At 48.6% G+C, this 19064-nt stretch overlaps 1 protein-coding gene across 2 annotated transcripts; it reads left to right on the top strand.

Annotated features, from left to right (window-relative positions):
• The first annotated feature begins 4062 nt into the window (after positions 1–4062).
• On the top strand, positions 4063–18521 carry ALAS1 (5'-aminolevulinate synthase 1). Of its 2 annotated transcripts, none has more exons than XM_081245105.1 (11): positions 4063–4190; positions 5159–5377; positions 8787–9014; positions 9779–9928; positions 10328–10550; positions 11595–11779; positions 12628–12807; positions 13140–13304; positions 15846–16114; positions 16832–16994; positions 18207–18521. In XM_081245105.1, the coding sequence occupies exons 2-11, from the start codon at positions 5179–5181 to the stop codon at positions 18365–18367; spliced, it is 1923 nt and encodes a 640-aa protein (XP_081101231.1). In that variant the 5' UTR covers positions 4063–4190; positions 5159–5178; the 3' UTR covers positions 18368–18521. The 2 variants fall into 2 exon arrangements, with proteins under 2 accessions (XP_081101231.1, XP_081101230.1); XM_081245104.1 differs by lacking the exon at positions 4063–4190 and adding an exon at positions 4690–4787.
• The last annotated feature ends 543 nt before the right edge of the window (positions 18522–19064 follow it).

Raw genomic sequence — 19064 nt, 5'->3', positions numbered from 1 at the left:
GCAAGCCCTCTCCCCTCTCTGGGTCTTAGTCATCCCAGCTCTAAAATGGGTTAGGGCTACAGACACACACTCAGAGGTCTGCAAGGCCAGACAGTTGTCACTGCTGGACATCACATGTCCACAGGGTTGGGGACCCACTGAAGGGAGTGCTGGTGGAGAAGTGGAGAGAGCATGTCCTGCCTGGGCCAGCCCAGGGGCTCCAGTTCTGCTGAGTCCTCAAGAGAAGCTGGAAATCTGAGTTTCAATTTAACAATCTCCTGATTGCAAAATCTTGACCACTAATTCACATGTTTAAAAGCACTGTGTGGGGACTCCCCTGGTGGCGCAATGGATAAGATTCCATGCTCCCAATGCAGGGGTCCCGGGTTCGATCCCTGGTCAGGGAACTAGATCCCACATGCATGCCGCAACTAAGAGTTCGCATGCCACAACTAAGGAGCCTGCCTGCCGCAACTAAGACCTGGTGCAACCAAATAAATAAATTAATTTTTTTTAAAAAAGGCACCGTGTGGGTCAAACAGAACATGTCTGGGCCACAGTCTGTGGGTGGTAGACTAGAAGGCTAGGTTCCAGGGCCCTCTGGGGCTCTCTGGAAGGATAGTGTTTGCTTTGGGGGCATTTCCTGCTCTCACTTGGCAAGAGGGTGGTGTGCTGTTCCTTGTGTACCCCAGACCTGCTTCCTGGAGCATTTGATGGCTTTGCTCCACTCTGGCCTCTTTCCCGACTAGTCAATCGGAGCCCACCCCTTGACCTATAGATAGATGGCTTCACAAACACAGGCCCAGGCCTGCCCTAGGTAGGCCAGAGCCTGAGAGGTTTCCAAAGGCAGGGCCAGCATAAGGCAGGTGTTGGGGGCCTCAGAACCCTCTTGCCCCGCCCAATCCCCAAATTCCTATCATAACTCCAGGGCCCTATCACTGTAAACCCTGGAGCTCATGTTTCCAACCCTCAGGGCAGACCTGAGCTGTTTCTAGAAACTCTAGCCACTCTGCAAAGCTGGCCCCTCACCCACCACTATTCAGACAGGGACTGACACCCCAAGGAGCACTGCTGGGCCAAGGCCAAGGCCACACTGACCATCAGCAGCACAGGCTGGAGGTTTTGTCTTTCTCTAAAACTGTCTCATGTCCATTCGGGTCTCCTCGAGGTGAAGGCTAGCAAGATTTCTCAGCTGGCTGGCAGATGTGGAAAATGAGGCCCAGAGGAAAGCAGTAAGCTTGCTCAAGGTCCCTGGGCTGCATGATCCTTATAGAGGGGCACTGCTAAAAATAGTTCCTGGAACCCAGAGTGGAAAAGGATGAATCCTGGGGCTAGCGTCAACGTTTTTCTTTTGCCTTGATCCCTGGGCAGTTGCTGTGTGCAGCAGCCCCTGACGGAGAAGATGACGCAGGCAGGGCAGAGAGTGGGGAGGAAGGAGAAAGTCAGGGAGGCCAGATCCCAGCATCATCCCCAGAACGGAGCCTGACCTTGCCTGAACTCCGGAGGCTTGGGCTCCCCTGCCCAGGGCTTGAGTTTATACGGCAGCTCTGAGGAGGGAGGCAAGACAGAATTGAGGGAGAGAAAAAAGAGGGAAGGAAAAATCACGGGGGAGGGAGAGGGAAGTAAGAATGCTAAACCCAGGAGAGGGACCACAACTTGCCAGAACGGGGCCCACCCAGACTCATCACTGAGGCAGAAGGGGCACTCCCACTTCACAGATGCAAAATCTGAGGCTTAGGGCATGGGGTAATTTGCCAAGATCCCAGAATCAGAAAGTAGCACAGTCAAGATTAGAATTCATGGCTTTAGCCTTTGTCCTTCAAGCAAGGTCTCAAACAGGAAACCACTCAGGCAGCATTTCCCAAAATGTGGCCCCAATATACCCTACCCCTGCATTACCAGGAGGGAGTCCTGGTTAAAATGCAGATTCCTGGGTCAGAATCAAAGGGGCATGGCCCAGGGATATGCATTTTGACCAGTGCCCTGCTGGTGGTTCTTTGAGACCTAACACTGGGAAGCTCTGTGGCTCTCTTTTGGCTTTTCTGGTCTGACTTCCTAGCCCTATATCCTAGCTGCACCCTTGCAGCCCAGCTATTCAAATTGAGTCACCCTACCCTCCAGGACAGAACTGGGCCTTTCCCATTCAATGCCTCGCCCACCAGTTTCCCAGTCCCATATAGACCCACCCTTCCAGCCAGTACCTCTCTTCTGGAAGCCTTCCTTGTGGTTGGGATTCCCCTCTCCTTCAGCTTGTGTTGAAGTAATATTGGGTTGGCCCAAAAGTTTGTTTGGGTTTCCCATAACATCTTACGGAAAAACTTGAACGAACTTTTGGGCCAACCCAATAGCCTCCTCCTCCCTCTGGAATTATTTACAACATCCTATTTTACTTTCCGTGTGGATCGGCTTTGTTTCCCAACCTTTCCCTCTATTAAACAGGAAACTCCCAGAGGACTAGACTTATTAGTTTAAACAATAAGCCTCTGAAATCCATGACTTCACTTGACCCTCTGCCAACCACAAGTGGCAAGGCTGGGAGAGCTTTACAATGAGGAAATGGAGCCTTAGAGAGATTGTAACCTACCTAAGACCAAATAAGATTGAGCCGGGGTTAGAACCCATGTCCAGCTCCGATGTCCAGTTCTTCCTGCTTCTGCTTTGCCTCTGATCACTCAAACAGCCCTGCGACGCAGGCAGAACAGGGATTATGATCCCATTGCTCAGATAAGGAAAAGTGAGGCCCAGAGTGGACAAAGCACTCAATACCACCTTTACCCTGTTTTGGCTGCACTTGGGTCTGACCTTTTCTCTTACCCTCTCTCCGGCTGTTGGGCACTGCCCAGGGCCCCTCAGCAGGACAGGGCAGAGCTGAACTTTGGATTCCCAGGCAAAGCCCTCATCCTGGACCCCTGGAATGGTCCCAGCGCCACTCGGGACCCAGGGGCCTCCTCTTCAGGTGGAGACTCGCCTCACCTGCCTTGCAGCTGGCTGGAGATTCAAAGAGAGGGAATTGGGAAATAGCTGGACACACCTTGGTCACCATCACTCTAGACTTTGTCCCTCTTATTAATGCCCAGCTGAGGAGGAAGCAACCTGGGTGGTCCTTTCCTGAAGAGTGGAGGAGGGCAACTCTGAGCCTGGCACGGGCCCAGCCCAACCAAGCCCAAGTTAAGCTGGGAAGGGTGTGGAGCAAGGAGGCCAGGCTGGCGTTCCTGAGAGGGGTTTGCCAAGCTGTACTCCACAGGTGTGGTCTGGGGGAGACTCAAAGGAGGTGAGGGCAACTCTGAACTTTGGGAGAGAGTACTGAGTCACCCAGCTGGTGCCCAGCCAGGGTGGCCAGCAGGGACTTTGGACAGCCCACAGTGGAAAATAAAAATAATAATATATGTCAAACCCCAACTATGTGTCAGGCCCCATGCCTCCACCCTCACCCCCGACCCAGTGTGTAGTGTGTGGGTTCCATCCAGTCCTGTTCCTTGTGCTCCTTCTCTGCATCAGGTTAAGTCCCTTTATCTCGGACCAGAAAGTGCTACGGCTGGGTCTCCGTCTGCTTCTCCTCGTCCTCCTCACTACGGATCCCTCCCTCCAGCTCCCTGGGCATCACCCCCAGGACCACTCCATCCTTGGTCGTTCCAGCCCCACCTCCTCCGGGAAGCCCTCCGCCATGAAAAAAGCCCCGGGTGGGTTAGATCCTGCTTAAGACCCTGGTCCGGAACCCCTCGTTTCCCCTCCCTCCTCTATATCCAAGGCACCCGTTTTTGCAGCCCTATAACCCCCTGGTTGCCCTAGAGGTGCTTCACCTCCGACTCTGCCCTTTTATGATCCACAAAGGATTCTGAAGCATAGGGTAGTTAGGGGAAGCGGCAAGGTGGTGCAGCATGAAGTCATCCGTCCCCAGCCTTGTTCTTCGTCCTCCCAGCAGGCAGTCCCGGTAAGCCCAGGTCCCACCAGCACAAACCGAGCCTAAGGAAGAGGGCCTTTACGCCCCGCCCAGCCCTTCCAACTTGTGGAGCGCGCCGCGGCACGCCTGCGCGGAGGATGCCCCGGCCCATGGCGCATGCGCAGCTGTCTATCTGTGTATATTAGGACGACTGGGTTCGCGGCCTGAGGATTCTCGCGGATAAGGGCAAGGGTTTGTTTCTGCCCTTGTTTGGGTACACGCCGCCGCCGCCGCCGCCGCCGCCGCCGCCGCCGCCGAGTCTCCCGCGCAGGTGAGGGCCCCGCGCTCTGGATGCGGCGCGGCCGGGGACAACCCCCGCGTGTCCTGCTTGCCTGCGCCCCGCTACTCCGGCCATTGGGACCCCATCCCCCACCGCTCCAATCACCCGCCGCCTCGGGGTCAACTTTCATATGCCCGATCTTCTACCTGATCGGCCCCCTCCCGGCGTTCCCCGTTTAACTGACCGCTTTCGAATTCCCTTCTTAGACATCTCCCGTTATTCTCGAGCTCTCGACGCCCCGGGTAACTACAGACCTCCCCTGCCCAGGACCACCACTTTCCGCCAGACCCACGGCCCTCATTTTTTAGCCCTTGTCTCTTCCCAGTTAGCCCCAGCGGCGCTTCCCCTCGTATCCCTGGCCTTCTTTATGCCCCCTCCTTTCTCAGTTATGCCCAGTTCACGGAGCTGTAGGGGCATAACCTCGGGGAAATCCTGGCCTCAGGAACCCAGGGCCGGACTGGATGCCTTCTTGGGGTCTGGGAGTGTAGGGACCAGGAGAAGATCAGGATCCCTAAGAGTCTTCTCTGCCTTGATGGATGACAGTGGCTTCTTCCCTGGCCTCACTTCTTCACCTGGGTGGGTGCCAAGGTGTGTTATCTGCACTTCTGCACTGTGTATCTTCCTCAAGGAGCCTCTGACCTCCCAAACCTGTTCCTGACTTGTCCCTCCTGTCCCACCCCCTTGGTTATTGATCATCAGTATTTACCGTATTTGGTAAAGTAGTTTTGCAGGTGCCTTTGTATGGAGCTGGGGAATGAAGGTGATCTGGGTAGAGTGTGGTCACCACTTCTTAGTTGAGTCCCTCATCAGTGCTGTCCTTAGACATTTTTGAGTGAGACTTGTTAGTATCCCACAGTACCCTTGCTATAAACTTCAGGTGACACCTGAACCCAGTGACTTTGGAGTGGTATTTGCGTGATTATTAACAAGTGTTGGTGTCACTCCTCATCTTTGTACAGGATCAGTGCACCTCCGGGACATGGAGACTGTTGTTCGCCGCTGCCCATTCTTATCCCGAGTGCCTCAGGCCTTTCTGCAGAAGGCAGGCAAATCTCTATTGTTCTATGCCCAAAACTGCCCTAAGATGATGGAAGTTGGGGCCAAGCCAGCCCCTCGGGCCCTGTCCACTTCAGCAGTACTCTGCCAGCAGGTCAAAGAAACCCCTCCGGCCAACGAGAGTAAGTGCCCTTAGCAATGAAGTAGAGAGTGGTGATGTTTGCATTCATTACAAGACCCTGGAAGCAATTCTCATGCACAGTGCTGATGAGGGTCACGCGAGGCGGTTACTTGGTGCCAGGGTCAGTTCTCTGCATAGATTATCTCATGGAATTGTCATCCTAACCCCACTAAGTAGGCAGTTTTAGTTTTCACATCTTTAAAGGTGAAACAGTGGCCAGCATTCCACCTTGTGGATTGCATGTCAGTGTCTGTTGGAGTTTGTGAGTTGTCAGTGCCTCATTCATGTAAATGTAAAGTTGGAATCTTTATGTAAAGTTGGAATCTTTATGTAAAGTTGGAATGTAGAAGCTTGTAGCTTTTAAAGTTGTGATTTTTTTCTTTTTTTTTTTTTTCCCTTGCCTTTGCTATGTTGCCTGACCTGTGCCTTTTGCCCTCAATTCCTTTCTGTGCTATGCCTTCCCAAATTCCTGGTAGTTTCTTATGCAGTCACTTATCATACTTATCTCTTTGTCTGGCTCCAGACCACATAGGCTATTCCAGGCTAAACCATCTTCAAAGTCAACTCTACCTGTGAGTTTTTCAGTTAGGTTAGGCTACACTGAGGTATCAAGCAACCCCCAAATCTCAGGGCTTAACACATAAAGATTTCTATCTTGTTCACACAAGGTCCACTTTGGGTCATCAGGGCAATTCTGTTCTAAGCAGTGACCTGGGGTTCCACACTCTGGTGTCCTACAGCTTTAACTCTGAAATAGGTGGCTTTTGGGTCACTGTTGCATAAGGGGAAAGTGAGAGGGTCTCAAACCAGCTCATCTTTTAAAAACTTTTCATAACAGTAAATTTCAATTATGAACAACAATAATCAATCCAGGGCCAATTTTGCTTCACTTGTGTCCCCATTCACCCCGTCTGCTCCCACTGGATTAACTTGAAACTGATTCCAGAAATTTCCTCTGTAAATATCAGTATGCACCTTTAAAAGATATGAATTCTTTCTTTTTTTTTGCATGCGGGGGCACACCACGTGGCATGCGGGATCCTAGTTCCTTAACCAGGGATCGAACCAGTGGAAGCGCAGATTCTTAACCACTGGACCGCCAGGGAAGTCCCTATGAGTTCTTTCTAAAAGCACCATCACAATATCATTATCACACCTAAAAAATGATGCAATTTCCTAATATCATCAAATACTCAGCCCCACCAGCTCTTGGATATTTTAGCCAGGAAGCAACACACAACATCCATTGGCCAGAACTAGTCACACGGCTCCAACTAAATGCACGGATGCTGAGGTTTTTTCTCTTTTTTAAATTATTTTTTTTACTGTGGCAAAATGCATATAACATAAAACTTACCATCTCAACCATTTTTAAGTGTACAGTGGTATTAAGTACATTCATATTGTTCTGCAGCCATCACCACCATCCAGTGTCCAGAACTCTTTTCATTGTCCCAAACTGAAACTCTGTGCCAACTAAATACTAACTCCCCATCCTCCTCCCCCAGATCCTAGCAAACATTATTCTACTTTCTCTCTATGAATTTGACTACTCTAGAACCTCACATAAGTAGAATCATACAAAATTTGTTAAAGTAGTGATTTTTTTGACACATGTATCTTTTTTTTTTTTTTTTTTTTTTGGCATGTCTTGCGGGATCTTAGTTCCCTGACCAGGGATCAAACCCAAGCCCCCTGCAGTGGAAGTGCTGAGTCCTAACTACTGGACCACCAGGGAATTCCCTTAACACATGCATCTTTATTTTGTATATGAATTTTTAAATTTTGCTTTTAATAAACAGATCAGAGATTCAGTTTTGGTCTGTCTTTGCCAGGAAAGAACGAAGCTTTTCAGATACCACTTAATTCTAGGGAATAATTTACCTTATAGGCTCTGTTAGGTGTGTTCTCTGGATGTGGACCTGTAAGAAAAGAATGTTTTTTACTAGAAAGTATTTAATCCTTTCTAGGATTTCTTTTCCTCTTTACCATTGTTTAGGACTTAGTTATGTTTTTTACCATTCTGTCCCTAGCAGTAGATTCCTCTTCTATGCCTGGTTGAGTAAAATGTGACTTATCCACTTGATAGACTGCCATGCATCCATCACAAATGATATTCACAAACTATTTACTAGTTTATGTAGATCTTTATAATGAAAAGGGCAGAATAAACAAGCATATACAGAATAAGTACACCTTTTTCTAAATCTACACATAAGGGGTAAAGAAAGATAATTTGCCAAGTTGTCTGCAATGGTTATGTTTTGAATAATAGAACTCTATTTTTCTAGACTTCCTACAATGAATATGTATTTACTGACTTTTATAGTGAGTGAAATGAACTTGAAAGCAGGTTTTTTTTTAATTTTTATTTTTTCACTGCATGGCATGTGGGATCTTAGTTACCACACCAGGGATTGAACCCTTGCCCCCTGCAGTGGAAGGGTGGAGTTCTAACAACTGAACTGCTGGGGAATTCCCCAAGGCAATTTTTTTGCTTTCCTTTATAGATTTTAATACAAACTGTATTGAGACACTGCCCAAGTTGTAGGAGAGCCTAGCCTATGACTCACAGGAGGATTCCAGAATGATGAAGAAAGTCTTCTCTGGAAGGAAGATGAATGCATTTGCTCAAGGGGAGAGGGAAGTCTAGAAGCTTAATTACCAGCCAACTGCATTAAGTCATGAACTTCTTTGAGGCATTTAGAGAAAACTGGTAGTTTATCTGTTAAGCAATGGCAAGCTTTTTTTTTTTTTTTTTTTTTTGCGGTACGCAGGCCTCTCACTGCTGTGGCCTCTCCCGTTGCGGAGCACAGGCTCCGGACGCGCAGGCTCAGCGGCCATGGCTCATGGGCCCAGCTGCTCTGCAGCATGTGGGATCTTCCCGGACCGGGGCACGAACCCGTGTCCCCTGCATCGGCAGGCGGACTCTCAACCACTGCGCCACCAGGGAAGCCCAATGGCAAGCTTTTTTTGTCAAGAATCTGTTTAGAAAATATTAGCAGAGAAAAAAACCATATGACCTCTTCCAGTTACCTTCAAGAGTGTGTCCTCGCATGAAATATGCCGAGTGTACTTGGGGTAGATTTACTGGAAATAATTCAACTCAAGAATGATGGGCTGTCCAGAACTAGAAAATACTACTTCGGGGATTTATAAGTGAGAAATACTATGGGTTTGAGAGGTAGGTGAACTGTGCCAGTTAACTCTTCACAGGAACATTGTATCCAGTGAGGCAGATGAGAAAACAGTTGATTTAGCAGAACCTAATAAGAATAAACTTGTCTTTGGATCATGGGATAGAGTAAGTATAAGGTTTGTCTTTGAGGCAACAAGAGAAAGAAACAAGTGGGCTTCTGTGTACCGTGCAACCAGATCTGATGCTTCAGTTTTAACATTTCCCCCCTCAGAGGACAAAACTGCCAAAGCCAAGGTGCAGCAGGCTCCTGATGGATCCCAGCAGACTCCAGATGGCACGCAGCTTCCGTCTGGACACCCCTCCCTTGCCGCGAGCCAGGGCACTGCGAGCAAATGCCCTTTCCTGGCAGCCCAGATGAGCCAGGGCGGCAGCAGCGTCTTCTGCAAAGCCAGCCTAGAGCTTCAGGAGGATGTGCAGGAAATGCATGCCGTGAGGGAAGGTAAACAGATGACATGAGCCATCAGAAGAGCAAAGAGGTTCTTTGGCTCTTTCAGACCCTCAGATTTCTGTGTGAACTATTATTAGAGTAGTATTTGTGTCAGCACCTTCCTGTTTTAGGGCTGAGGAGGAAAGGTCATGAAGATAGAGGACTGTATGGCAAAATGTGGGAGTTTTTTTTCTGTGTGTGTGTGTGTAGGATGTAACCAGCTTTTACAGTAATTCTTTAATTTCTGAAAATACCCCTTAGGCATAAACTATTACCAGTTGCCCTTTGTTTCTTTCCCACCATTTGGTTGGATAAAAGGTGAAAAAGAGTGTTACTGCAGTAAGTGCTAGTTTTAGGACTCCCAAGCTGTGTGTCTTAGTGGTGGTCATTGAGTGGCAACCTTAATTCCACTTGTGGCTGTATCCATGGTCCCCAGAAATTCTCCTCAGCAGAAATGATACAAGTGGCTGAAATTGTTTTCTGTGAAGAAAATTGTCTCAATTAGGGTAGGGCGGGTGCGATGGGGAAGGCAAACCAGCCAGAAAAAAAAAGCTTTGGACTTTAATGTTCCTCAAAGCTGACTGGTAGCTCTGAAAACAAAACCAAACAGTAACTAAAGAAGAGAAGCTTCATACACTCGGTTACATCTCACTTTCGTTATGATGGGCTTTTTTTGTGAACTAGGCAGTAAGCCATTTTTAACAGTATGACTGGAAGGTATTGTAGACTCAGAATAGAACATTGGTCCCCTTTGCCTCTTGTTACTTTTGTTACAGAGGTTGCCCAAACCTCAGTGAATCCCAGTGTGATTAGTGTGAAGACGGATGGAGGGGAGCTGAGTGGTTTGCTGAAGAACTTTCAGGATATCATGCGAAAGCAACGACCAGAAGGAGTGTCCCACCTTCTTCAAGATAACTTGCCAAAATGTGAGTCTCCTCGTTATTTGCCTGATGCAGGAGAGTTTATAACTTAAACATACATCAGATTAAATGTATAATTGCATGGTGAGTTGTGGATTAAAAGCCATGTCTCTTGCTTGATGCAAGTAGATGCTCTTGGCTATAGTGAATGCCAATCCTATTGATAGCCTGCCTCATCTCTCTTAATACCTACTGTCTGCTCACGGGGTCAGACAGTGTCATTTGAGACATACACAGACTCAAGATAAGGATGTCAAGGAACTTTCCCAGATGAGTACTTCGTTAGTTTGTCCAGAATCTCCTTGCTCCCGAATGGCCAAGCTGGGATTGGAAACTAGGTCTTACACCAAAGCCTAGATGTGCTTTTTAACCGTCAAACTGTACCATCTTTTGTTCGGTTTTTAGCTGTTTCCACTTTTCAGTATGATCATTTCTTTGAGAAGAAAATTGATGAGAAAAAAAATGACCATACCTATCGAGTTTTCAAAACTGTGAACCGGAGGGCGCAGTTCTTCCCCATGGCAGATGACTACTCAGACTCTCTCATCACCAAAAAGCAGGTGTCCGTCTGGTGTAGCAATGACTACCTAGGAATGAGTTGCCACCCACGGGTGTGTGGAGCCGTCATGTAAGTAGCCTTCAGTTTTCAGATATCACTGGCATGACTTAGCAAGACACTGATGATTTATAGAAATTGGATCTTTTATGGGGGGGATATTCAGCAGCTGAAAGTGCGCCATAGCAAAATGCTCTTTTTAGCCTTTAAAAATATGTACAGGTTACTTTTAGAGAAACTCTAATGTGTAAGTAGTTGGTGAAGCCCCTTTGTGAGAGTTTAAGTTTCTGGGCTCATTGACTACACATGTCCACTCACTTACTACCCCTCCACAGGCAAGTCTTGGACAGAGGCTTCCTGGCTTGTGGCTGTGGGTGGAGAAATACAAATCGAGCAGCACTGGATGGTAGAGGGACTGCCCTGGTGGTACAGTGGTTAGGACTCCATGCTCCCAATGCAGGGGGCCTGGGTTCAGTCCCTGGTCAGGGAACTAGATCCCACATGCATGCTGCAACTAAGAGTTCACACGCTACAACTAAGGAGCCTGCCTGCTGCAACTAAGACCCAGTGCAACCAAATAAATAAATATTAAAAAAAAAAAAAAAAAGGCTGGTAGAGCCTGTCGTTCATGTCCTTCAGGAAGTTTGCCATGACTAGGAACACTTGAGAGAGTTGCTGGTCAAACTCTCTAAGGAGGCTTGCTAGAGAGAGCCCAGTCTGAGGTTTAGTAATAGAGATAGCCTAACATTATGGGACCGGTTCACAGAGGGTTTAGGTAACCACCATTCAAGATGTCCCTCTAGAGCCTGAGGTCGTGTTATTGGAGAAAAAGATGTCTGTCAGAGAAAAGAAATCTCAGTAAGTTAACTAAAACTCAACTAAGATTGTTAACACTTGCTCTTGATGTTCCCTAGAGGCCTCATCACCCTGGTGTTGAGACCTTCTCCCGCCCAGTCTAGAGATGAAGTGGGTTGAAACTTGTGTGAACTTCTCATTCACAGGGAGAGAGGTGCTACATCAACATCAGTTTCAGTCTCCTGGATACTGGAGGAATGTTCACATTGTATTCAGAACCATGAGATTTATTTTCTGTCTGCTCTTTTTTTTTTTTTAAAGGGACACTTTGAAACAGCATGGTACTGGAGCAGGGGGTACTAGAAATATTTCTGGAACTAGTAAATTCCATGTGGACCTGGAGCAGGAGCTGGCTGACCTCCACGGGAAAGATGCAGCACTCCTGTTTTCCTCGTGCTTTGTGGCCAACGACTCGACCCTCTTCACTCTGGCTAAGATGATGCCAGGTAGGAAGCCTGTCATGGGTGCCTTAGAGTTTTCTGGCTTTCTTAGTAGTAACAGGAATATTGACAACAAAGAAAGCTTACCAGAACCACTCAAGAGTTATGATAGTAACTGGGAGCATTTGTTCTTGAATTGAGCATAAAGTGTTAACTGTACATTATAAATGCCAGTAGAACATGATAACAATGAAGAATCAGATTTGCAGTGCTTGTCTTTAAGCTAATTGCTTCCAGTGTGCTTTGCACTCTAAGAAAATCCTTTGGAGAATTCTCTTAATTATGTGTAGTTATCTTTCTTTTTAAAAAAAATTTTTTTAAATTAATTTATTTATTTTTGGCTGCATTGGGTCTTCGTTGCTGTGCGCGGGCTTCTCATTGTGGTGGCTTTTCTTATGGTGGAGCATGGGCTCTAGGCGCGCGGGCTTCAGTAGTTGTGGCTCGCTGGCTTCAGTAGTCGTGGCACGTGGGCTCTAGAGCCCAGGCTCAGTAGTTGTGGCACACGGGCTTAGTTGCTCCGCAGCATGTAGGATCTTCCCGAACCAGGGATCAAACCTGTGTCCCCTGCATTGGAAAGCCCTTTTCGCTGGAAAGTTATCTTTCCATTGAGTTTGGAGTGAGACAGCCAGATTTAAAAGCAGATTAGTTGCATGCCACTGGGTTATTTTACACCTATAGGCCCTCTCAGAGGAGAATAACTAGTTAGTTATTTTTCCAGAAAGAAACTGGCACGCAGGGTCTTTTTCCTACTGGGCAAAGCAGCATTTTCAGGTCAAAGTCTGTTGTCCTTGACTGTCGAGGAAATAATTTGTCTTTGGTGCAGATGGCAATAAATAGCATTTTTGTCTTGTTAGGCTGTGAGATTTACTCTGATTCTGGGAACCATGCCTCCATGATCCAAGGGATTTGGAACAGCCGAGTGCCAAAGTACATCTACCGCCACAATGATGTCAGCCACCTCCGAGAACTGCTGCAGAGGTCTGACCCTGCTGTCCCCAAGATTGTCGCATTTGAAACTGTGCACTCAATGGACGGTAAGTCTAGGTAGAGGCCAATCTGAAATCTTAAATGAAAACAAGGCCTGAACTTCTTTAAAGTGTGATATTTATTTCATTTTTGTAGTTTCTTTTCACTTTGCCAGGATTTTGTAGTTGCAGGACACTGTATAGATTGGGCTGAATGTAGATATTCTCTTCTGGCTTTTACTAGGCTCCAAACCCCAAGGTAATCCAGAAACTGGGGGAAGTTAATTGGTTTCCCCAATGTTAAAGATATCTTAGAACGTACGTTGCTGTGTTCTAACTCTTACCAAAACAGAAATTCGTGAAATAGCAAGCACTTCAATGCGGTCTGTGGTCTCTCCTAGGGGCAGTGTGCCCACTGGAAGAGCTGTGTGACGTGGCCCATGAGTTTGGAGCAATCACCTTTGTGGATGAGGTCCATGCGGTTGGGCTGTACGGGGCTCAAGGAGGAGGGATTGGCGATCGGGATGGAGTTATGCCAAAAATGGACATCATTTCTGGAACGCTTGGTATGTACACTCTGCACAGTCTGTAATCTGCACTAAAATTCCATTCTCCTAACAAGGCCAAGGACTACTGGTCTAACAGGTCAGGTGAGGAGGTGGTCTGATAGCATCTAAAGCCTGGGTCACTTGTTTGAGTGAGTTTTTCTTTCCTCAGTGAGTGGTGGCACAGCTTATCAGAATCCCTTGAGTCATGGCACGGCCCCCAGAATCAAAGTAAATCTCACAGCCTAACGTGATAGAAGTACCATTTGTTGCCATCTGAGCTCATTCCAAACATAGTTGTGGCTTTAGGTATACGCCGTGGCAACAGCCTTTACTCTCTGTGCGTCAGATTTTTCCCTTATATTAAAAAAAAAAAATAGGGCTTCCCTGGTGGCGCAGTGGTTGAGAGTCCGCCTGCCGATGCAGGGGACACAGGTTCGTGCCCCGGTCCGGGAGGATCCCACATGCTGCGGAGCGGCTGGGCCCATGAGCCATGGCCGCTGAGCCTGCGCGTCCGGAGCCTGTTCTCCGCAACGGGAGAGGCCACAGCAGTGAGAGGCCCGCGTACCACAAAAAAAAAATTTAAAAAAATAAAAGAATAAAAAAGAAGAAGAATTTTAGTGCTTTTCTCCTAGAGCTGCAGGTCAGGCATTGTGTTGTGAAGCGCTGAGCTCTGTGCCTATCGGGTGGGAACATTCCAGTTCACCTGGCTACTTTGTATTTCCTCTGCTCCTCCCAACAGAGAGGCCATGTCTCTTGGAGCAACTCCAGACTCTTCCAGACTCCATAGCCATGCTGCCTGCTGGGTGTAAATCTTGCATGCTTAATAACTCACTAGCTGTGTGACCTTGGCTTTGTGGTTAACTTCCTTGTGCCTCAGTTTCCTCATCAATATGATGGAGGTAACAATAGAACCCACCTCAGCTTGGAGAAGATAAATGAACTGTATACAAACAATTACTGTAGACATTCTTTTGTCTATGAGGTAAAAATGTAAACTGTACAATTTTTTTTTTTTTTTGTGGCTGCATTGGGTCTTTGTTACTGCACACAGGCTTTCTCTAGTTGCGGCGAGCAGGGGCTACTCTTCATTGCGGTAGGCATGCTTCTCATTGCAGTGGCTTCTCTTGTTGCAGAGCACGGGCTCTAGGCACACGGGCTTCAGTAGTTGTGGCACGAGGGCTCAGTAGTTGTGGCATGCAGGCTTAGTAGTTTTGGCACACCGGCTTAGTTGCTCCACAGCATGTGGGATTTTCCCGGACCAGGGCTCGAACCCATGTCCCCTGCATTGGCAGGTGGATTCTTGACCACTGCGCCACCAGGCAAGTCCAACTGTACAAATCTGAGAATTTCAAAAGTTACTAAGGCAGCTGGAGACCATGTAGTGGTTAGCTAAAGTGCCACTTTACAGCCTGCAGTTGGTAAAGGAAAGGACAGGCAAAAAAGAGCGTCCTTCAGGGCTTCCCTGGTGGCGCAGTGGTTGAGAGTCCGCCTGCTGATGCAGGGGACACGGGTTCGTGCCCCGGTCTGGGAAGATCCCACATGCCGCGGAGTGGCTGGGCCCGTGAGCCATGGCCGCTGAGCCTGCGCATCCGGAGCCTGTGCCGGAGCAATGGGAGAGGCCACAACAGTGAGAGGCCCGCGTACTGCAAAAAAAAAAAAAAAGAGCGTCCTTCAGCACCGTGAAGGGGCGTGAGAACATCGTGCAGACCAGTAGAGCCTGGGGCCTCGCAGGGCAGAGCCTTGCCAAGAGGAAAGCTCTTGTTCATGTGTCCTAATTCCAGCAGCCCTTTTCTTGTAAAGAGCTTTTATGACGTGGGCTCTTTGAAGGTATGGTCACTGTGAGATGAAAAGGGCTGGAGAGAGAAATTTTCCACTGTCAGAGATTATACCAACCCAGCAGTGCGTGGGGCTCAAGCAAGACTGTTAATTACAGAACATAATGTTAAGATCGAGGAGGACTCTTCTGGAGTCATTAATCCTGAAACCCGAGATACCGATTATACAAGGGGACTTAACAAGAATTGAAAAATGAGGCCGGCCCTAAATCAACCCTAACAGGGTCTGAGTTTTCATATTTATCCAGCAAACACTCCTTGTCAGAGTTTTGTGGTTACTTAAGTAGAAATTAATACCAGCCCTGCCAAAACAGTTAATGTCTTAGCTGGGTGACATTCGGCCTCAAGAGTAATTCTCACAGTGAGCCCCCCGCTCAGACCCTGTCCTGGAGCAGGCGCAGTGCAGAGCGAGGGGGGATGCAGCCAGCCTGGGTGGGAAGGGAGGTGGCACGTGGGGTTCAGGCACGCTGTGGTCAGTCGCCGGTGCCAGGCCTGGTCTGGATACCTGCGCTTTGATCCTGGTCAGACACCAGCTTGGCCTTGTGACTTTGGTCAAGACCCTTTCATAACGTTCTCAGCTTTTTCCTGTTCAGAAATGGGCTTGATATGAGTCTTAGGGCAAATAAAGATGAGGAAGAGAAGAGTGAGTGCTCTGAGGCTCTGCAGCACCTGGCTGTGCACACTTAGGGCAGTTGCTGTAATAAATGAGCCTGTCTCCTCCCAGGCAAAGCCTTTGGCTGTGTTGGAGGGTACATCGCCAGCACGAGTTCCCTGATCGACACCATCCGGTCCTATGCAGCGGGCTTCATCTTCACCACCTCCCTGCCACCCATGCTGCTGGCTGGAGCGCTGGAGTCTGTGCGGATCCTGAAGAGCACCGAGGGCCGGGTGCTTCGCCGCCAGCACCAGCGCAACGTCAAGCTCATGAGGCAGATGCTGATGGACGCCAGCCTTCCAGTCGTCCACTGCCCCAGTCACATCATCCCCGTCCGGGTAATGAGCGGCTTGTGATTGGACCCGCTGGGGGCCGGGGCTCCGCACTTGATGGGAGATGTTCTGGTTCACGCCCTCCTGAAGTTGGGCTGTGGCAGTGTGACTGCCAGGGCGAGGGACTGTAGCCAGTGGCCCTCTGCCGTGTTTCCGCCTTTGGTTGACTTCACAATGAGAATGAAGCCTTTGAACCCAGCAGGCTGGAGCAGAGGTTCCTTCTCCAGAGCACTAGCCTTGACAGGGTAAACACAGAGCTTGTATCTGGAAAGCTCCGGAAGCCTGAGCTTGGCTAGCTTTGAAGTATGGCTTTTTATTCATTTAATTTTGAAATGGGTCTTGCTTTGCCCACTACAAAGGGTAGCCCTGTTGCTGTCACAGTTGAATTCATCTGAGTAGTGAAGCTGGTATAAAAGCTGCCTTATCCCCAGGATGCACACGTCCAACTACCGTCATACTGGGGTCACAGAAGCTCCCGTTTCCCCCATTCGGAGTCTGGGTGGGGAGATCAGTGTGAAATTTACTTCTAATATGGTTTCAGTCCTCTGGTCTGTAGTGAACAACACTGGACCCTTTAAGTCTCAGGTGTCTGGGCAGCACTTTACCTCTGTGCCAGGCTTGCATACGCGGCTCCAGCCTGAGCCACGTGGGCATGCGTGTCACTAGTCTCTGCTAAGAGGTGGTCCATCCAGTTCTGGTCTCACCTTCTGTTATCAAACTTAGGTTGCAGATGCTGCTAAAAACACGGAGGTCTGTAACGAGCTAATGAGCAGACATAACATCTACGTCCAAGCGATCAATTACCCCACGGTGCCCCGGGGGGAGGAGCTGCTGCGCATCGCCCCCACGCCCCACCACACGCCACAGATGATGAACTACTTTGTGGGTGAGTAGCCGGGGAGCGGCCAGCACCTCATGGGAGAGTGGCATGAAGCTGTCTTTTCAGTGTCTGTAATTGAAGCCATTCAGAGTCATTCAGATTTGTCTCTTCTTTTTCCAAGTAATTCAGAATGTTCTCAGATGGTATAAAACTGTAAAAGACACTTAGTCATTTGCGTTCACTTCAGGAGGGTGCAGTCATTTGGGAAGTGTTGAGGGAGCCTGCTCATCCACTCACTGTTCCCATGCCCCTGTCTGGGTGACGCAAGGATGCCCGGTCACGGCTGTTGCAGGAGAGATGCCTCTGAAGGCCTAAGTCTGCCCGGGCCTCCAGAGCTCAGCTCTGCACTTCCCTCTGTTCTCTGAACCAACTCCACACGAACCCCTTCTGATGAGAGTCACTGTTCAGCATTTTATATTCTCATAGTTCTGTAGAAGCGAGTCCTTCACCCCGCCGCGTCCACCTAAAGGCAGAGACCAATGGGCTGCTCCTGGTTGCCTCTGCCTCAAAGGTGCGTTCTCCTCCTGAGCCACCACCCCTGTCCGAGGTGTTTTCCCTGCCTGGAGCCTTTAGGGCTGCTCTGCTAGGAGTGCTCAGCCCGACACAGTGGAGCCATGTGGGAGCCACTTCTTTCCTGAAGGCATGTAAAGGAAAGCCAGAGTTGGGTTTTTTTTTTTTTTTTTTTTATAACAGCCTATTAAGATGGAATTCACATACCGCAAATTCCACCCTTTCAAAGTATGAAATTCAGTGGTTTTTAGGTAATGTGGTGCAACCGTCACCACTCTGATTCCAGAACATTTTCGTCACCTCAAAGAGAAACCACACACCCCTTAGCAGCCACTCCCCATCCCCAGCCTCCATCAGCCCTGATCCACTTTCTGCCTATACATTACATTTTATGTAAGTGGAATCGTACAATATATGGCCCTTTATGCCTGGCTTCTTTCACAGCACAGTGTTTTCAAGGTTCAGCCATGTTGTAGCATGAATCAGCACTTCATTTCTTTTTATTACCAAATAATCTTCCTTGGTACAGATATACCACATTTTGTCTATCCATCAATTGACGGATGTTTGGGTTATTTCCACTTTTTGACTATTATGAAAATAATTCTGCTGTGAACATTTGTGTGCAAGTTTTTGTTGGGGGCATGTGTTTCCATTTGTCTTGGGTATGTACTGCCTTTAATTTTTAAAAACTGTTCTTCCTCACAGAGAATCTGCTGGCCACGTGGAAGCGAGTTGGGCTGGAACTCAAGCCACATTCCTCAGCCGAGTGTAACTTCTGCAGGAGGCCGCTGCATTTTGAAGTGATGAGCGAAAGAGAGAAATCCTACTTCTTTGGTATGAGCAAGTTGGTGTCTGCTCAGGCCTGAGTGTGTCACACCCTCAATTACTCCACCTAACACCAGGCCACATTGTATCCAGGTAGTCAGTTCTCCAGAGTTGTCTTTGTATGTAAATTAAATTATATTAAATTTTAATCTGTAGTAAACGTGTAGTCCTGAAAATAAATTCTTGTCTAAATCATGGGTCCTCTTTTCATTGGCTCCTGAATCAAAAAATCATTCATCGGGCTTCCCTGGTGGCGCAGAGGTTGAGAGTCCGCCTGCCGATGCAGGGGACACAGGTTCGTGCTCCGGTCCGGGAAGATCCCACATGCCGCGGAGCGGCTGGGCCCGTGAGCCATGGCCGCTGAGCCTGCGCGTCCGGAGCCTGTGCTCCACAACGGGAGAGGCCACAACAGTGAGAGGCCCGCGTACCTCAAAAAAAAAAAAAAAAAAAAAAAAATCATTCATCCCTTTAAACTTGGTCTGTACTGTTGAGATGTATGAAGTATATAAAAACATCCTGGTCCTCCGGTAGTGGCTCCAGACCCTGCTGGGATGGCAGGACCTCCCAGTCCGCAGGAAGCTAGCATGTCTTTAATGCGAGCCAGGTGGTGGCCCAGCTGCGCCCCAGCCTGAGCAGTTCTGAGAGCAGTCACCACAGGGCACCACACGGCGGCTGTTTCACTCCGAGCCTCTCCCCACACCTTACGCGCAGTCCGCGCTGAAGTGGCTTCTCCCTTCC

Source organism: Mesoplodon bidens (genome assembly GCF_964165515.1).
Source record: "Mesoplodon bidens genome assembly, chromosome: 10".
In the NCBI taxonomy this organism is placed as follows: domain Eukaryota; kingdom Metazoa; phylum Chordata; class Mammalia; order Artiodactyla; family Ziphiidae; genus Mesoplodon; species Mesoplodon bidens.
The sequence above is the reverse complement of the archived record's forward strand: the minus strand, read 5'-3'. Positions and strand labels throughout refer to the sequence as shown.